Source organism: Barbus barbus (genome assembly GCF_936440315.1).
Source record: "Barbus barbus genome assembly, chromosome: 9".
Lineage (NCBI taxonomy): Eukaryota > Metazoa > Chordata > Actinopteri > Cypriniformes > Cyprinidae > Barbus > Barbus barbus.
The window spans coordinates 16,144,808-16,158,764 of NC_136737.1; the positions used below are offsets into that span (position 1 = coordinate 16,144,808).

At 37.5% G+C, this 13,957-nt stretch overlaps 2 protein-coding genes across 3 annotated transcripts; one reads left to right on the forward strand and one right to left on the reverse strand.

Moving 5' to 3' along the window:
• Positions 1–91: 91 nt before the first annotated feature.
• On the reverse strand, positions 92–5,292 carry LOC306874723 (ras-related protein Rab-11B-like). Its single transcript, XM_079424938.1, has 5 exons — positions 5,168–5,292; positions 3,607–3,802; positions 2,132–2,325; positions 1,963–2,043; positions 92–1,201 (listed from the first exon to the last, which is right to left on the reverse strand). Exons 1-5 carry the CDS (start codon positions 5,205–5,207, stop codon positions 1,056–1,058), a joined length of 657 nt encoding a protein of 218 aa, XP_079281064.1. The 5' UTR covers positions 5,208–5,292; the 3' UTR covers positions 92–1,055.
• A 1,731-nt stretch (positions 5,293–7,023) lies between these two features.
• On the forward strand, positions 7,024–11,386 carry LOC306874724 (interferon-induced protein 44-like). Of its 2 annotated transcripts, none has more exons than XM_079424939.1 (8): positions 7,024–7,289; positions 8,145–8,634; positions 8,729–8,822; positions 8,902–9,097; positions 9,191–9,343; positions 9,423–9,594; positions 9,712–9,812; positions 9,890–11,386. In XM_079424939.1, the coding sequence occupies exons 2-8, from the start codon at positions 8,145–8,147 to the stop codon at positions 10,061–10,063; spliced, it is 1,380 nt and encodes a 459-aa protein (XP_079281065.1). In that variant the 5' UTR covers positions 7,024–7,289; the 3' UTR covers positions 10,064–11,386. The 2 variants fall into 2 exon arrangements, with proteins under 2 accessions (XP_079281065.1, XP_079281066.1); XM_079424940.1 differs by having other exon boundaries at positions 7,137–7,289; positions 8,785–8,822.
• The last annotated feature ends 2,571 nt before the right edge of the window (positions 11,387–13,957 follow it).

Sequence of the window (13,957 nt, forward strand, 5' to 3'; positions counted from 1 at the left end):
ACCATGTGGCACAAGACACTTATTCTAGGAACAGATTTAGACATACATGTCATATTGTGCAATATGGAGTCCAAAAATAAAAACCACAACTGCAATTGTGACAGTAATTTGGTTTATTTTCCATTTTAAAGTAACCTGATAAAAGGCAAAACTGCTGTTGTGACTTCATGGATGTGTAAATGTCACATAACACTCGAAAAAGGCATCTTAATCACAGTATGGGAAAACATAAGGCATTTCCAAACTAGCCGTATGACTTAGTCAAACAATCAAATATATAGACTTTCACAGACCGGTGAAACAACTGACCATCTAAAACACTGGGCACCATTGCATTTTCCCACTGAAGAGCTATAATACCTCAGCAATGCAATGAATAGTTTACATACATATATATATATAAAACTGTTATTTGAATAATTTCTCAATTCATTAAATAACTGCTATATATACGGCAATCTGAACACACTGATCAAATTACACAACTTCACACCCGTCAGCCCTGGCGTAAAATATTGCAGGATAGGACTAGAGGTGTGATGCGTGAAATGTTTACAAATTGAAATAAAGATGACAGCAGCCCTCCTTTAATATCCGCGCGATCCAAGACTAATCCAATTTAGTTTTTTTTCCAAAAAAAACTTGCCCTTTTATCCCAAGTCAGGGATCTGGCTCAACAGACGGCAGGTGTTTAGTGTGGATCCCAGAGAATAACCATCAGAGGAAGCCGAAGACACACTGATCCCTCACCATCCCTTTTCCATAGGAGCGGATCACACGATCAGCGCCCAAATTATCACTTCCGAGGAAAACGTGAATTCAGACAGTGGATAATAGTAAAGAAAGAAGAAAAAAAAAAAACAAGGAAAAGGAATGTTACCTAGAGATTCACGCTTCTAAGTGAATCTTTAGGTATCTCTAGAATTAGCGTGGAAATCACAACGAGGTAAAAATAGGAAAGAGCTGTAGCCATAGCACAACACACAGGAGCAAAGCCGAGATAAATAAAGGGGAACTGAAGCCCAAGGGTGGGAGTAGAGCCGGGGGAAGTTGGGTCACAGGTTCTGACAGCACTGAAATTTGTTGCCCTTTAAACCATCAGTAGTGGGCGGCACGCTGATGTCCACTACGTTGTTGCCGGGAGACTCGTCGTGCATGGACCTGTCAGCAATCTGCTTCTGTGATACGATACGATATATTTCTGTAACGAAAAGAGACGTTACATGTTAAGAGACATTTAGCACACAATGGGAATGTAGTAAGGTGCGAAAATGTCCCCTTATAAATTTTGCAACAGATGTGTGTTGGTCAAACAGCAAATTCTCTGTCTTGGCAAAAAGAATTCCCAAGCAGATTATGCAACAGGTTCAAGTTAGTCACATGGATTCGCAGAATTCGTCGACTTGTATTGACGTTTTCCAGGCAAAATCTACTGGCAAAATCCAGCAATTTTAATAAGAATCCAAGCAAACAGAAATTTTGCATGAGGGCGAAATATTTCCCTTCAGATATTTCACAACTGTTTCATATTGGTCACGTGGTACATTTTCTGGATTAGTTTGATTAGTTAAATGGATTTTTGTGGGCAAAATCCAGTTATTTCAACATGAAATTCACATATGAAAATTTTGCAGTGTGTATGAGTTTGTTTTTGAGTCACATGGATCCACCACATTCATCTGCTTGGATTAAAAGTGACTTTTCTGATAAAATCCAGTAATTTCAATAGCATTCACGCAATAGCTGATTTTTGCCTAATAAATTTGACTGAAAATTCGCTAACGGTGCATCCACATAAACGTTTCTCATTTACTTTAAATGGGTGACGTCATGCATTGCTGAACTGAATTGTGGATCAATTGCATTGCAGCACTGCTGTTGCTCCAGCATAGCCGTCAGTCAATCAGATCGCCTTATGAAAATACGTATATGACTGTAACTTTAATTACGATCAGGACCCACCTGTTAGTATGTTTTTAAATGCCTCCTCCACGTTTGTGGAGTCCAAAGCTGATGTTTCGATGAAGGAGAGATTGTTCTTCTCTGTATAACACAGGATGAGAGATAATTTAACACCTCAGGTAGATCTTCTCTCACTAAACAACATGAAAATGCATGAGGAAATGCTTACCTGCAAAAGCTCTGGCCTCATCAGTGGGAACGGCCCTGAGATGCCTCAAATCGCTCTTGTTGCCCACCAGCATGATGACAATGTTGTTATCCGCATGATCCCGCAGCTCCTTCAGCCAGCGCTCCACATTCTCGTAAGTCAGATGCTTTGCAATGTCATAGACCAAAAGAGCTCCAACTGCACCCCGGTAGTATCTGTGAAAGAGACCCCCGTAAAATATATACTAAAAATGTATATACTAGTGTCAAAAATACCGACCGCGATACCATTCAGGACTGAAATTGGAAAAATGTCCATCTCCCACTACGATTTGAGCAGATTCAACGCTGATTGGTCATTGTGTTCACACACTCAACAGATATGACTGTGATTGGCTTCACGCTCTTCACCGAGTGCTCGCACATAAACACATGGGTATCGTTTTAAAGCCGCGTCTATCAGCGGATCGTCTATGTGCAGATATATTAGGGATCCGCTGATGGTGACTGATCAGCTGATAGATGCAACGTTTTTAAAATTTCAGTACCGAATGGTATCATGGTCGGTACTTTTGACAACACTAGTATATAGTACAATTACATTCATTTAAAAGAGATAAATACATTTGTTCTGACAATGATTCAACCATGATTCTTTACTAAATGACGCAGTGGATAAAAAAGAAGAAGAAATTACTTGTAATCAATTTTGATATTTTAATTTTTTTTTACATTAAGTATTATTATTAATTATACTGTAATTATACTATAATTTAATTATTTTATCATTAACTAATATACTATTATGGGCCATACATCAAATAAATTATCAATAATTACTCTATGAAATCACTTATAGAATTATCAATTATAAACTTTTTTAATTTACGGTATCATACTACTACTGTATATACTATAGTTATAGTATAAGATATACCTTTAAAAAATCCTCCTATTATTAAACAATTTAAATTATACTCCATATTAATTAAAAAAATTTACCAATAATGCTAAAATTAATGCATTTAATTACTATTGATAAATTATTAAAAACAGATTTATATTACTTTTCACAATAATAATTCTATAAACTTACTTTCACATAATTTGTTTTAAAACCCTTTTTATTTTGTATACCTTTTAGTCACAGTATAATATTTTCCATATTATTTCTAAAAAGTAAATAAATAATCTTATTTAATAAATCTACAACAAATATACTATAAATAATTAACTTAAAATAATTTGATCAATACCTAACATTTTTTATAGCGTTATTATGATAAATAATGAAGATGTGAGAACCCAATGGCCCATAACAGACTGATGAGTATGAATTAATTGGCCCATAGAGATGACGGGTGTGAGCCAGATGGCCCACACAAAGGACATTCAATCTTGCGCATTGAGGACCTAACAGTGCCATACTCTGGTATAAAATTTCATCCCAACCACAGAACTCTGGGTTAAGATTTAATAACTTCTTCATGTACTCACGCTGATGTGATGGCTCTGTAGCGTTCCTGTCCTGCTGTATCCCAGATCTGGGCCTTTATGGTCTTGCTGTCCACTTGGATGCTGCGGGTAGCGAACTCCACACCAATGGTGCTCTTGCTCTCCAGGTTGAACTCATTCCGAGTGAAACGGGACAACAGGTTACTCTTCCCCACACCAGAGTCTCCAATGAGCACCACTAGAAAACACAAGAAAACATCAGACTGTTTGAACAATACAGCTTCACAGCTGCTCTTATAAAAACTATATCCATAGGGAAGATATCATAGCCATCACCGCAAGAAATGAAGGCCACAGAAAAGAAACAATCTACCATGTGAGTCCTTGAAAGTAAACCACAAACCAAAGTGTGCATCCAAAGCGCAAATACAATGTCATCATTTGAAAAGCAGAAACACACTAGAAGTCAGCCATCCATCCCGGTTACATCTACATGACGAGGCCATAGAGATAAAAGAGAAGCCGTAATCTACCAACACACACTTGAACCGTCATTTCCCCTTCGCTCCATCAATTTGACACCATAAAAACTAAAATACAGGCCTAGCTAAATTACATAAAGAACGAGAAAGGCATAGAAAATATCAATCAGCTCATACTGTGTCCGTTGCAAGTCTTTTTAAAGGCACTGTGTAAAAACAGCAACCCGATGTGGGAAGGAACTTTTAAATATATAACTTATAAATAATATAAAACGTATATATATATATATATATATATATATATATATATATATATATATATATATATATATATATATATATATATATATATATATAGATAGATAGATAGATAGATAGATAGATAGAAACACAAAGATACATATACATGCAACTGAAGCAATTTGATATATCCACACGTTTTACAATGACGTCATGATCATCTACAGTTGTCAATTTCACATTACAGAGTTCAAGTGTCAGCTTAATGATTTAACTAAATTACCCACTGTAAAACTACAGAAATGCTTACCAATTGCAAGTAATGGCTAAATTCGGCCTGTTTGAACATCAAGAAGCGACTCTTGTGTAATAAACGACAAAAAAAAAAGTTTCCTAAGGCCTAGCAACCACACAAAATATTAAACATAGCTACTAAACGACTACAAAAGTTGACGTTGTTCGACGTTTTTGGTATAGAAGCAAACCCCGCTGAAGTGAGCGGAACATGTTTTGTTTGTTGTTTAGGTATGAACTGATTGCATTAAAACAGCTGGTTATTTAGTTCACTTTAGTTTGGAAGCCATCTAGCTGCTTAGCTAACATAATGCTACCTAAATAAGCGAATTGCATTATCATTTTTCATACTGTAGAAGGAAGATGCAAATCATTATATTCACTATTCAAATGTATTAATCTACTATCAGCACTTGATTCTTTGAAAGTCACCGGTTAATATTTCGATAGCTAACGCCAGTAAACTAGCATTCCAGCTAACGTTAACCCTGCTAGCCACAGTCATCAGGAAACTTGCTGTTTTCATTGATAATAAAGAAAACCAAAACACGTCTATTCTTATTTTTGATACATTATAAAATACTGACCTTTAAATAAATAGTCGTATTCATCGTCACGTGTCCCCATTGTTGGTTTACCGCACTAAAATGTTGTTGTTGGGCGACAGACCTCTCCTGATTAACGGTGAACGAACGAATCGTTCTTAGGAGTCGGATCTTTTAAATGACCGTTTGAATCGACTCATGAGTCGGACTGAATGATTCATTCAAGAAACGAGAATCTGGTTTGGTTTTAATACGTGATTGAACTTTATTAAACAAGCAAAAACGTTATGGTTTTTGAACATCTAAGTTTCCTGAGCATAGAAAGAGCAAATTCTGAGGATTAAAATACTCCTGGAGTCTTGATGATAGAGATTGCAGCAAGACAATAAAGAGATATTCTATGTTTCTTATCCCACATTCTCAGTTTTGGCTCCTTTTTTCCTCAAATATTTCTCAAGTCTCATTTACTTCTATTTCTCCTAAGGAATTGTATGTCTATTTGACATATAGACATATTGCAGATGAGCAAACACTCTAAAAATATGTCTTGCATTTATAAATGCAGACGTCTGTCTCCGAAAATGTACCACCGAGCAATACATTTTTCCTCTGGGTTGTAGTAGTAGTTGCAGTAGTGTTAATATTGGTATTAGTAGGCTATTAGGCTATTATAGACACTCTCCGAAAGCATCCTGAGCTACAGTTCTGCAAGTTTCATACCTCTTGCAGAAAATGCTAAATTAAAAGTTAAAATTGAGAGGGATCATATAAATTGCATTTTATTTTGTACTGTCCTGTCCTGAATACAATATTTCACATTGGCCTAACAGTTGTTTACATACACCCCACAAGACAAAATAACTGATTTGATAAAAACTGCCCTATACAAAAACATTGTTCATATCTTAACTGTCAGATGAGCCACGAATGTTTTCATGTTTTGTAATAGTTGTTGATGAGTCCCTTGCTTGTCCCTGAACAGTTCTTTTCTGTTTCTTTTCACTAATATGGGACAATTAAGAGACTCATAACTATTACAAAAGTTGAAAATATTCCTGATGCTCAAGAAGAAAACACAAAGCATTAAGAGCAGGGGGTGTAAACTTTTGAACCAGATGATGTGTACATTTTCTTAATTTGAAAACTGCTGTTGTGAAAAGTATCATGCAGAGGAAAACCAGGTCCTGTTTGGTGGAAGTCATTTTTCTCTATAGTACCTTTGGTAATCCAATTAGGCTATTTGGATTAAGTTACAAAACCCGTGTAATCTAACGAAATACGTTACAAAGTACGTTTTAAAGCATGTAAGCCTATTTTGCAATCTGTAGTAAAATACATTTTAAAAGTAACCTTCCCAACCCCGTTTAAGCATCTGATATTTTCTCAACACTAACCTTTGAGAAGGAGTGCGTTACAATCAGGCTTTTATTTTAATCTTTTTATTTTCTTTGATTATTAACTGAGGTAATGTTAGAGTGAAAACACCACAATGTTTCCCCCTAAATAACCACTAGATGAAGTCAAGATACATTTTTGTTGTTGATATTCTAATTTTGAGATTTGACCTGAAAATCACATCTTTTGTTAGTTAGGCTATTCCATCAAATGTGATCAAAACCAGGTAGTTGAATAAAAATATTTGGATTATATTAAAAATTACCTTAAGTTAGCAGCAGTTAGGCTAGTTAGCTAGCCAGCATCAACAATAGCTATTTTTACAAAAACTGCTATTTACAAAAACTGCTAATAATCTGGTTTAGCTGTAAATGTATAAAGAAAATTATTTTGTCAGAGAGAGCCCCCCCCCCCTCCAAAATAAAATAGGATAGGCTAATTATTCTAGAGTCGAGACAAATCTAAGTTTTGTTTCACAGAAAATTCATGTGAGGGTGGGGGGGGGGGGGGGGGGGGGCTTACCTTTGCAGCAGTAGGCTACTATCTTTGTGCAGGACTCAATGAAATAGCTTACTCTTCGTACACCTCAGTAGGACGTCAGCATCCTGTCTACCAAGAAAACGTTATGTAGGTAGAGCAAAGTGGGGCACTCTACTCTACCTACATAACGTTTTCTTGGTAGGCAGGATGCTCACGTCCTACTGAGGTGTACGAAGAGTAAGCTATTTCATTGAGTCCTGCACAAAGATAGTAGCCTACTGCTGCAAAGGTAAGCTGATATAGAAATCATAAATATATTTAAAATTCGTTGTATTTTGAAAGTAGACAATGCAAAAACTTTACTGTAATTCTATCGATTTCAAACGAGAATATCTAATAATAGCCTAGATCTTTTACAAACATTATTGCATTACAGTGATTAAAAATCGAAACAAAACACAAAAATCTCGTGCTTATTCCATTTATCCTTTTTATGCTGGACGTGCCACTGGTTTCAGTTTCATTTCCAGCTAAACGGATCGTTTCTGTCGAAGCGTGGCTTACCCATTTCACATTGCATTTCGCAACCTTCGCCAGTAATGAATAATTTTAACATATCCATCTTTTAATGTTAAAAGTAGCCTATAGGCTATACTTAATGTACATTGACCAATATTTATAGCCCTAAATGTTGTGTAAGTTCATTGTTAGTTTAAGCGATAACTATTATAAAGCGATTATACAGCCTTATTGTAAAGTGTTGCTACCTTTTAAGTATCTACATAATTTTAACCAAAGATCTTTTTATTTTTTAATTCAGCTGTTAATGCTTCCATTAATACACTGTATTTAAAAAAAAATCTAAGTTGTAAATAAAACAAAGATTACTGAACATTTCACAAGAAAATACTATTTCAGTCTTTTTACTTAAAAATGTCACATTTATTTCAATGCTTGGTGTTTCTTTGTAATCACTTGTAACATTTTCTAGCAATTTATAAGTGAAAAGTGTTTCTATAGATCATATAGCTTTTTTTCAGTGTATTTAGTAAAACGATAACAAAATATATATTTTTTTCTACGAAATACATTTTTCATTTGTATGTAAATGTATATTTGCATGCTGTTTTGTTTTGCCTTAAAGATGCAAAGAAGGACTGTGCCCCGCGATTCTAATTTGACAGAAGAGCAAAGAGAGCGGCTCTGTGGCCTGCTAGGGAATGTGGAACTGACTCTTCTCTACAAAGCTTCAGTTCATGGATATCAAGCTTCTGCCTTCCATCGGAGATGTGACCGTCAGGGTCCTACTTTACTTGTAGCCTACAACTATTCAGGCTATATCTTTGGTGGTTACACTAGTGTAGATTATTCTCAAAGCGGGCAGTATATTAGCGATAGGGAAGCTTTCCTGTTCAGCTTTCAAGGCAAGATCCCTGTCTACAGCAAAGTTAACAGTGGATATTATGCACGTTATGATGATACTGGAATGCCCAACTTTGGCCAACAGCTGTACTTTTGCCGCAATGGCGAAGTTGTGTATAAAGAAGGGGGTAAATCATACAGTTTCAATGCTAAAAGACTGTATGGGAATGATACTGAGCTGACTGAATGTGAGGTCTACAAAGTCAGTGACGGTAAGTGTATCAGAAAAAGTGTCTGTCATGTAGTAAATATAAGTCCAGTCTCTAAAAATGTACTTGTTTAATCTCTATTGTTAACCTTACTCAGAAGAAGTTAAAAATCTTATTCAATATTTATCCAAACATCACTGCTGGGAAAGCCAGGAGGAGAAGCCATGGAGGAATATTCGGTGGACATCTATGTAAGTTTACTCTCAAATGTTCTTTCATTGTTGCTGACTTTATACATTAATCTTAAATAATGAAGTTGTGATTTCTTAGACAAAGAGACAAGCTCATGGAAATGATCAGGAAATATAAACCCCTGGTGAGGTCTGTCAGGCGTGCTCGAATCCTAATGATCGGTCCTGTAGGTGCTGGAAAATCCAGTTTCTTCAACTCCATCAACTCCATCTTCACTGGTCATGTGACCAACAAAGCCATTTCAGGATCTGCAGGGACTAGTGTCACCACACAGGTACAGATTCAACAGGATTCATAATGTTTCCCACAGAAGTCTCTCTTCAGTCTGAGGAACTTCTCCTGATGTGATTCTCTTCTTGGTTGGTAGTTTCGCACATATCCAGTGAAAGACGGTCGTGGAGGAAAGCCGTTGCCATTTGTGTTGTGTGACACCATGGGACTCGAGGAGCAATCAGGTGCAGGACTGGATATTGAGGACATCAGCAGCATTCTTCAAGGTCACGTACCAGACCGCTATAAAGTAAGAGCACTCTTCTCCAAAGTGAATGAAGGTTGAAGTAGAAATGATGTTTGTTTCATGCTAAATCCTCTTGATTTAGTTTAACCCCACAGCACCGTTTCAACCCGAAGAGCAAAAGATATCCAGACCTGCATCTCTACAGGAGAAGATCCACTGTGTGGTGTACGTGATAGATGCCACCAAAATCTCCCTCATGTCTGACAAACTACAGGAAAAACTTGCTTCAATACGCAGAGAAATAAACTTACTGGGTAAGAGAACTAACAATGTTCAAGGATAAATTATATTTACTTATGACACATCCCAAATACCTCAATTAGCCAAAAGTGAAATATTATGCAAAATGTTGGTTATTTATACAATTTCAGGCATTCCCCAAATGGTTTTGATGACAAAAGTAGATGAATCATGTCCTAATGTAGAGAAGGACCTTTACAAAATGTATCTCAGCTCCTACATCAAGTCAAAGGTGAGATGCGGTCACATGATCAGATGGTCTGTTGCTACAGGACTCAGAGTGAGTGAGGTGTTGTTTTGTGTCTGCAGGTGCAGGAGGTGAGCTCTCGGTTGGGTGTACCGGTGTCTTGTGTGTTACCGGTGAAGAACTACAGTCAGGAGCTGGAGCTGGAGCTCAAGTGTGACGTCCTGCTGCTCACCGGTCTGCAGCAGATGCTTCGCTTAGCAGATGACTATTTTGATGATGTTGATGCAGATGACTAGATGATGTACATGTAATTTAGGCCATAAAGTGCTGCAGCGATAGGGTTTATACTTCTAGATAAACATACATAAAATCCATTTAGGGGTGAAAAGGAGAATTGCAAACAAAGTTCATATCACTTAAGTTACATGTTACATTATAATCATTGTCGCTTTTGTAGTTTCTTCTTGTTATATTGTTGTGCCATGATAAGGGTGAATGATGTGTTAGTACTGTAAATTAAGAGAAAATTAGAGACTTCAAGATGCCAAAATCTAAAAAATAATATGATTCTCAAAAGTGCTCACTTTTTGATTCTGTGCTTGAACCGTCTTTCAGGACTGTGCAAGATGAAATAAACAAGTTTTGCAAATGTACCATTCGTTTAAAGCAACCAATCTGACGCGACGAACTCATCCAAGTCGTTATATTCCTTTTTGATTCCCGTTTATTTGTACTTCAAAGCAGGAACAATCTTTTAACTTTACATAACAATACAATATGGAACGACGGTCAAAAACTGTATTGCTCCCTTCTCTTGCTTGCTACACCACTAACTCGGATATGACGTCTTCACCGCATCAGTTAGCAAGTACATAATAAAAGTATATAATAACAATATAAACATTCTTAAAGAAGATAAAAAAAAAATACAAATGCAGTAATAATAATTTTAACAATACTTCAATATTCTCATATTTGCATAATGTCTATTATGGCTCTAACATTCCGGCCTTCATCAATTACCAGTTACTTTGATGGAGCCAGAAACACTGAGAATAAAAGCCATTTTGCTTTTGTTTCCAGTTACAAATATAAATTTAAACAGTCTCTTCTAACAAGCAAAGCTTAGTAATAGGTCTTTCTAATGCATTGGTTTTTGTTTTCACCACAACACTGTTACAGAGGAGGTTCCTGTACCGCCTTCCTTGCACCACCAGAGGGAGCCATCGCCCGAATATTAGTTTTCCCTTGAACTCCATTTCCCACAATGCCTCATACCTGGGACTGATTGCACGCACACCTGCACCTCATTACCACACACACATATAAGCTGCACTCACATGCGCACTCATTGCGAAGTCTTGATTTGCCCTGGCTGTCAGTTCTGAGCGTTACTACCCGTGTTTTGTTTGTACCTCTTGACCCTGGACTGTTTCACGTTACTGATTGTTCTCTGCCTGCCCCGATTTGGTTTTGTTTACTGGACTTTGATTCTCGCTGCCTGCCTCGACATTCTGCCTGATTTTCTGACTCTGTCTCTGCCTTGCCCCTATTGCTCAGTTTGTTGTTGATTGACCCTGCCTGTTGGACTATCCTTAATAAAGAGCTGCAAATGGATCAAACCTCGTCTGGTTCTTCGCAACAAACACGTCTTACTGTCCCATTTGAATCTGGCATAGTCTTTATGATCCTGCACATCATCCATGAGTTTCTTGGTGCACAGTGATCCACTATGAGAACCACATCTCCTATCTGCAGGTTTCTGTGGGTCTTAGACCATTTTTGATGTTCTTGTAATTGAGGCAAGTATTCAGCAGTCCATCTGCTCCAGAATAAATCCGCAAGATACTGCACTTGCCTCCAATGCCTACGTGCATAAAGATCTTATTTTCTGTGTTTCAGTTTCCGGTGTGAGTACGCTGTGTACGTTTGGCTGCCGCTTCAGACCGGGATATTTGTCTGTTTTGTCTTGTTTAAATGTGATTTTACGTCTACACACTTATAAATGGACTCAGACTTCAACTGAACAATTCATTTTTCAGATTCTCGTTGGTGCGCAGAAGTGGTGTGCCCACTATGATGCTTTGTAACTGTGTTTCATCCGACTACTGGAACCTGCCGGCCTGCCTACCTGGCGGTGTTTGTGGTGAGGGTGCTGCAGGTGGAGTGCCTGTGTCGCTTACGGGAGTGTTTTGCGGCGTGGTGGACTGCGTTGATGGGTTTTCGCGCTTGCCGTTTGGGGTCTGCTTTGCACTCCTTCGGGCTCTGTGGTGGACGAGTCGTCGAGGGTTCCCGTTTGCCTCTTGGGGTCCTGGAGTTTGCACTCCTTTGGACTCTGTGGCGTTTGGAGTGCAGTGTGACTCTGGTTGCTTGGTGTGCTGCTCCATGAGGGCTCCAACTATTGGTTGCTGCATTTCTTCTCCTGCTGCATGGACTCTTGGTCATATATTTCTCACTCTGGACTACATCACTAATTCCTAAACATGCAGAAAGAACTAACGGTAAAAAACATGTTTAGCAAAATGTGATATTAACTTTTGTTTTACATATGAATCATAAACATCTCTGTTAGCATGTAGAGTAAAAATACACCTTGTAACAAATTCGCTCAAAGTGAGATGAACATAATTTATCATAACGGGTTGTTATCAATTATATATTCATCTTCAGGAATTAACTGTAGCATTAATAGTACAATAAAATAATTTGTTCGTCCGCAGTACGGACAGTTTTAATCGTCTATTGACTCTAAGGAAAATTATTTCTCTGGTCACGAAAAATAATTTCCTTATTAATACATTGCTCATTAGCATGTAACAAAACCGGAACTTTAAAGTGACCTCAGTGAGCTGCAGACACAGACAACCAAGTGTGAATACATATGAATGTTTATTAAACTACACTACAGGAGAACATGTAACATTGAACTAAACACAAACATACACACATTAAACATAGATGCCAATGGAAGGGAGAGAGAGAGAGAGAGAGAGAGAGAGTGAGCATAATGGCAGGATTTGCACTTCAGCTAAACACAATCTGTTAGAACCATCAAAGAATTACATCACCTTAATCAAAAGGGGTTGAAGCCTAGAAGCGCATCTAAATAGTTAACAAGCGGTTACTTGCATCTTGGTTTTGTTGGTGCTGAGTAAAGTGTCCTACTGCATGTATAATGCATAGATTCTTGATGAATTCCTTTAGGAGTGAAAGCTTCGTCATTCCAGCCACAGGTCCGAAGTTAAATCGCCAAAGTTACTGAGCTCAAAACTACCAGAAGCTCGGACTCCCTCCGAAAGGAGAGTCGCGAGGTTTCCACGGTGATGTGTGTCTCCAGGGCACCGAAGGTAAAGAGAAGAACTCGCCTTTTGGGTGTGGGAGAAGTTTTATCTGGATCCTGTAACACCCATTTTGGTCAGTTTGACCAATAACAAGGCACATAGTTTCAGAAAGTGTTTCTTTGTCTCATTTGACACCTCATTTGCATGTTTTATGACTGTTCTGCTCGACCGGTGTAATTCTTCCCACAGTACCGTAAGAATAGTATGATGCATTTCACGAGGTCACAGTGTGCATCATTGTTTGAGAAATAAAGAGCAGATCATTTTGATATCGAGAGAAGAGACATCTAAAAGATATTAAACCAGAGATACATTCAAACACCTGAATATGAGTGTTTAGAGCTTACTAATACAAATAACGAGTGGTCACTAGGCTAATATAATAAGGAAACACACAAACAACACATGCCAATACCAGATACCTTTGTAACTGATTAATTATGGTCTAAATAAAGGAAATGTCTCTATGCGTGTGTGTTATGTGTGTTGTACTCGTGGAGGTAGTTGGTATCTGGTATCGAGGGTCATTTATTCTCTGGAATGTGTTTGAAGTCCGATGGAGAGAACAGATAGTCAATTCTGTTTAGCATCTTTTTGACAGTGGGGGGACAACCACTGGCAATTAAGCACCCATATAAAGGTAGAATGTGGGGCCAGGCTGTGAATTATATGCAAATGTCAAAAGGCTAAACGTGTCTCTTAAGACATGAAGTCCCAATGACCATCAAGGATCATAAGCAGATGTTACATCTCTATTCTAACTACTAAGAATTACTGTATACAGGTTCATAATTAATATGAGTAATACATAATGTATAATTAATTCTAAAGTAAAGGTCATGGTAACCC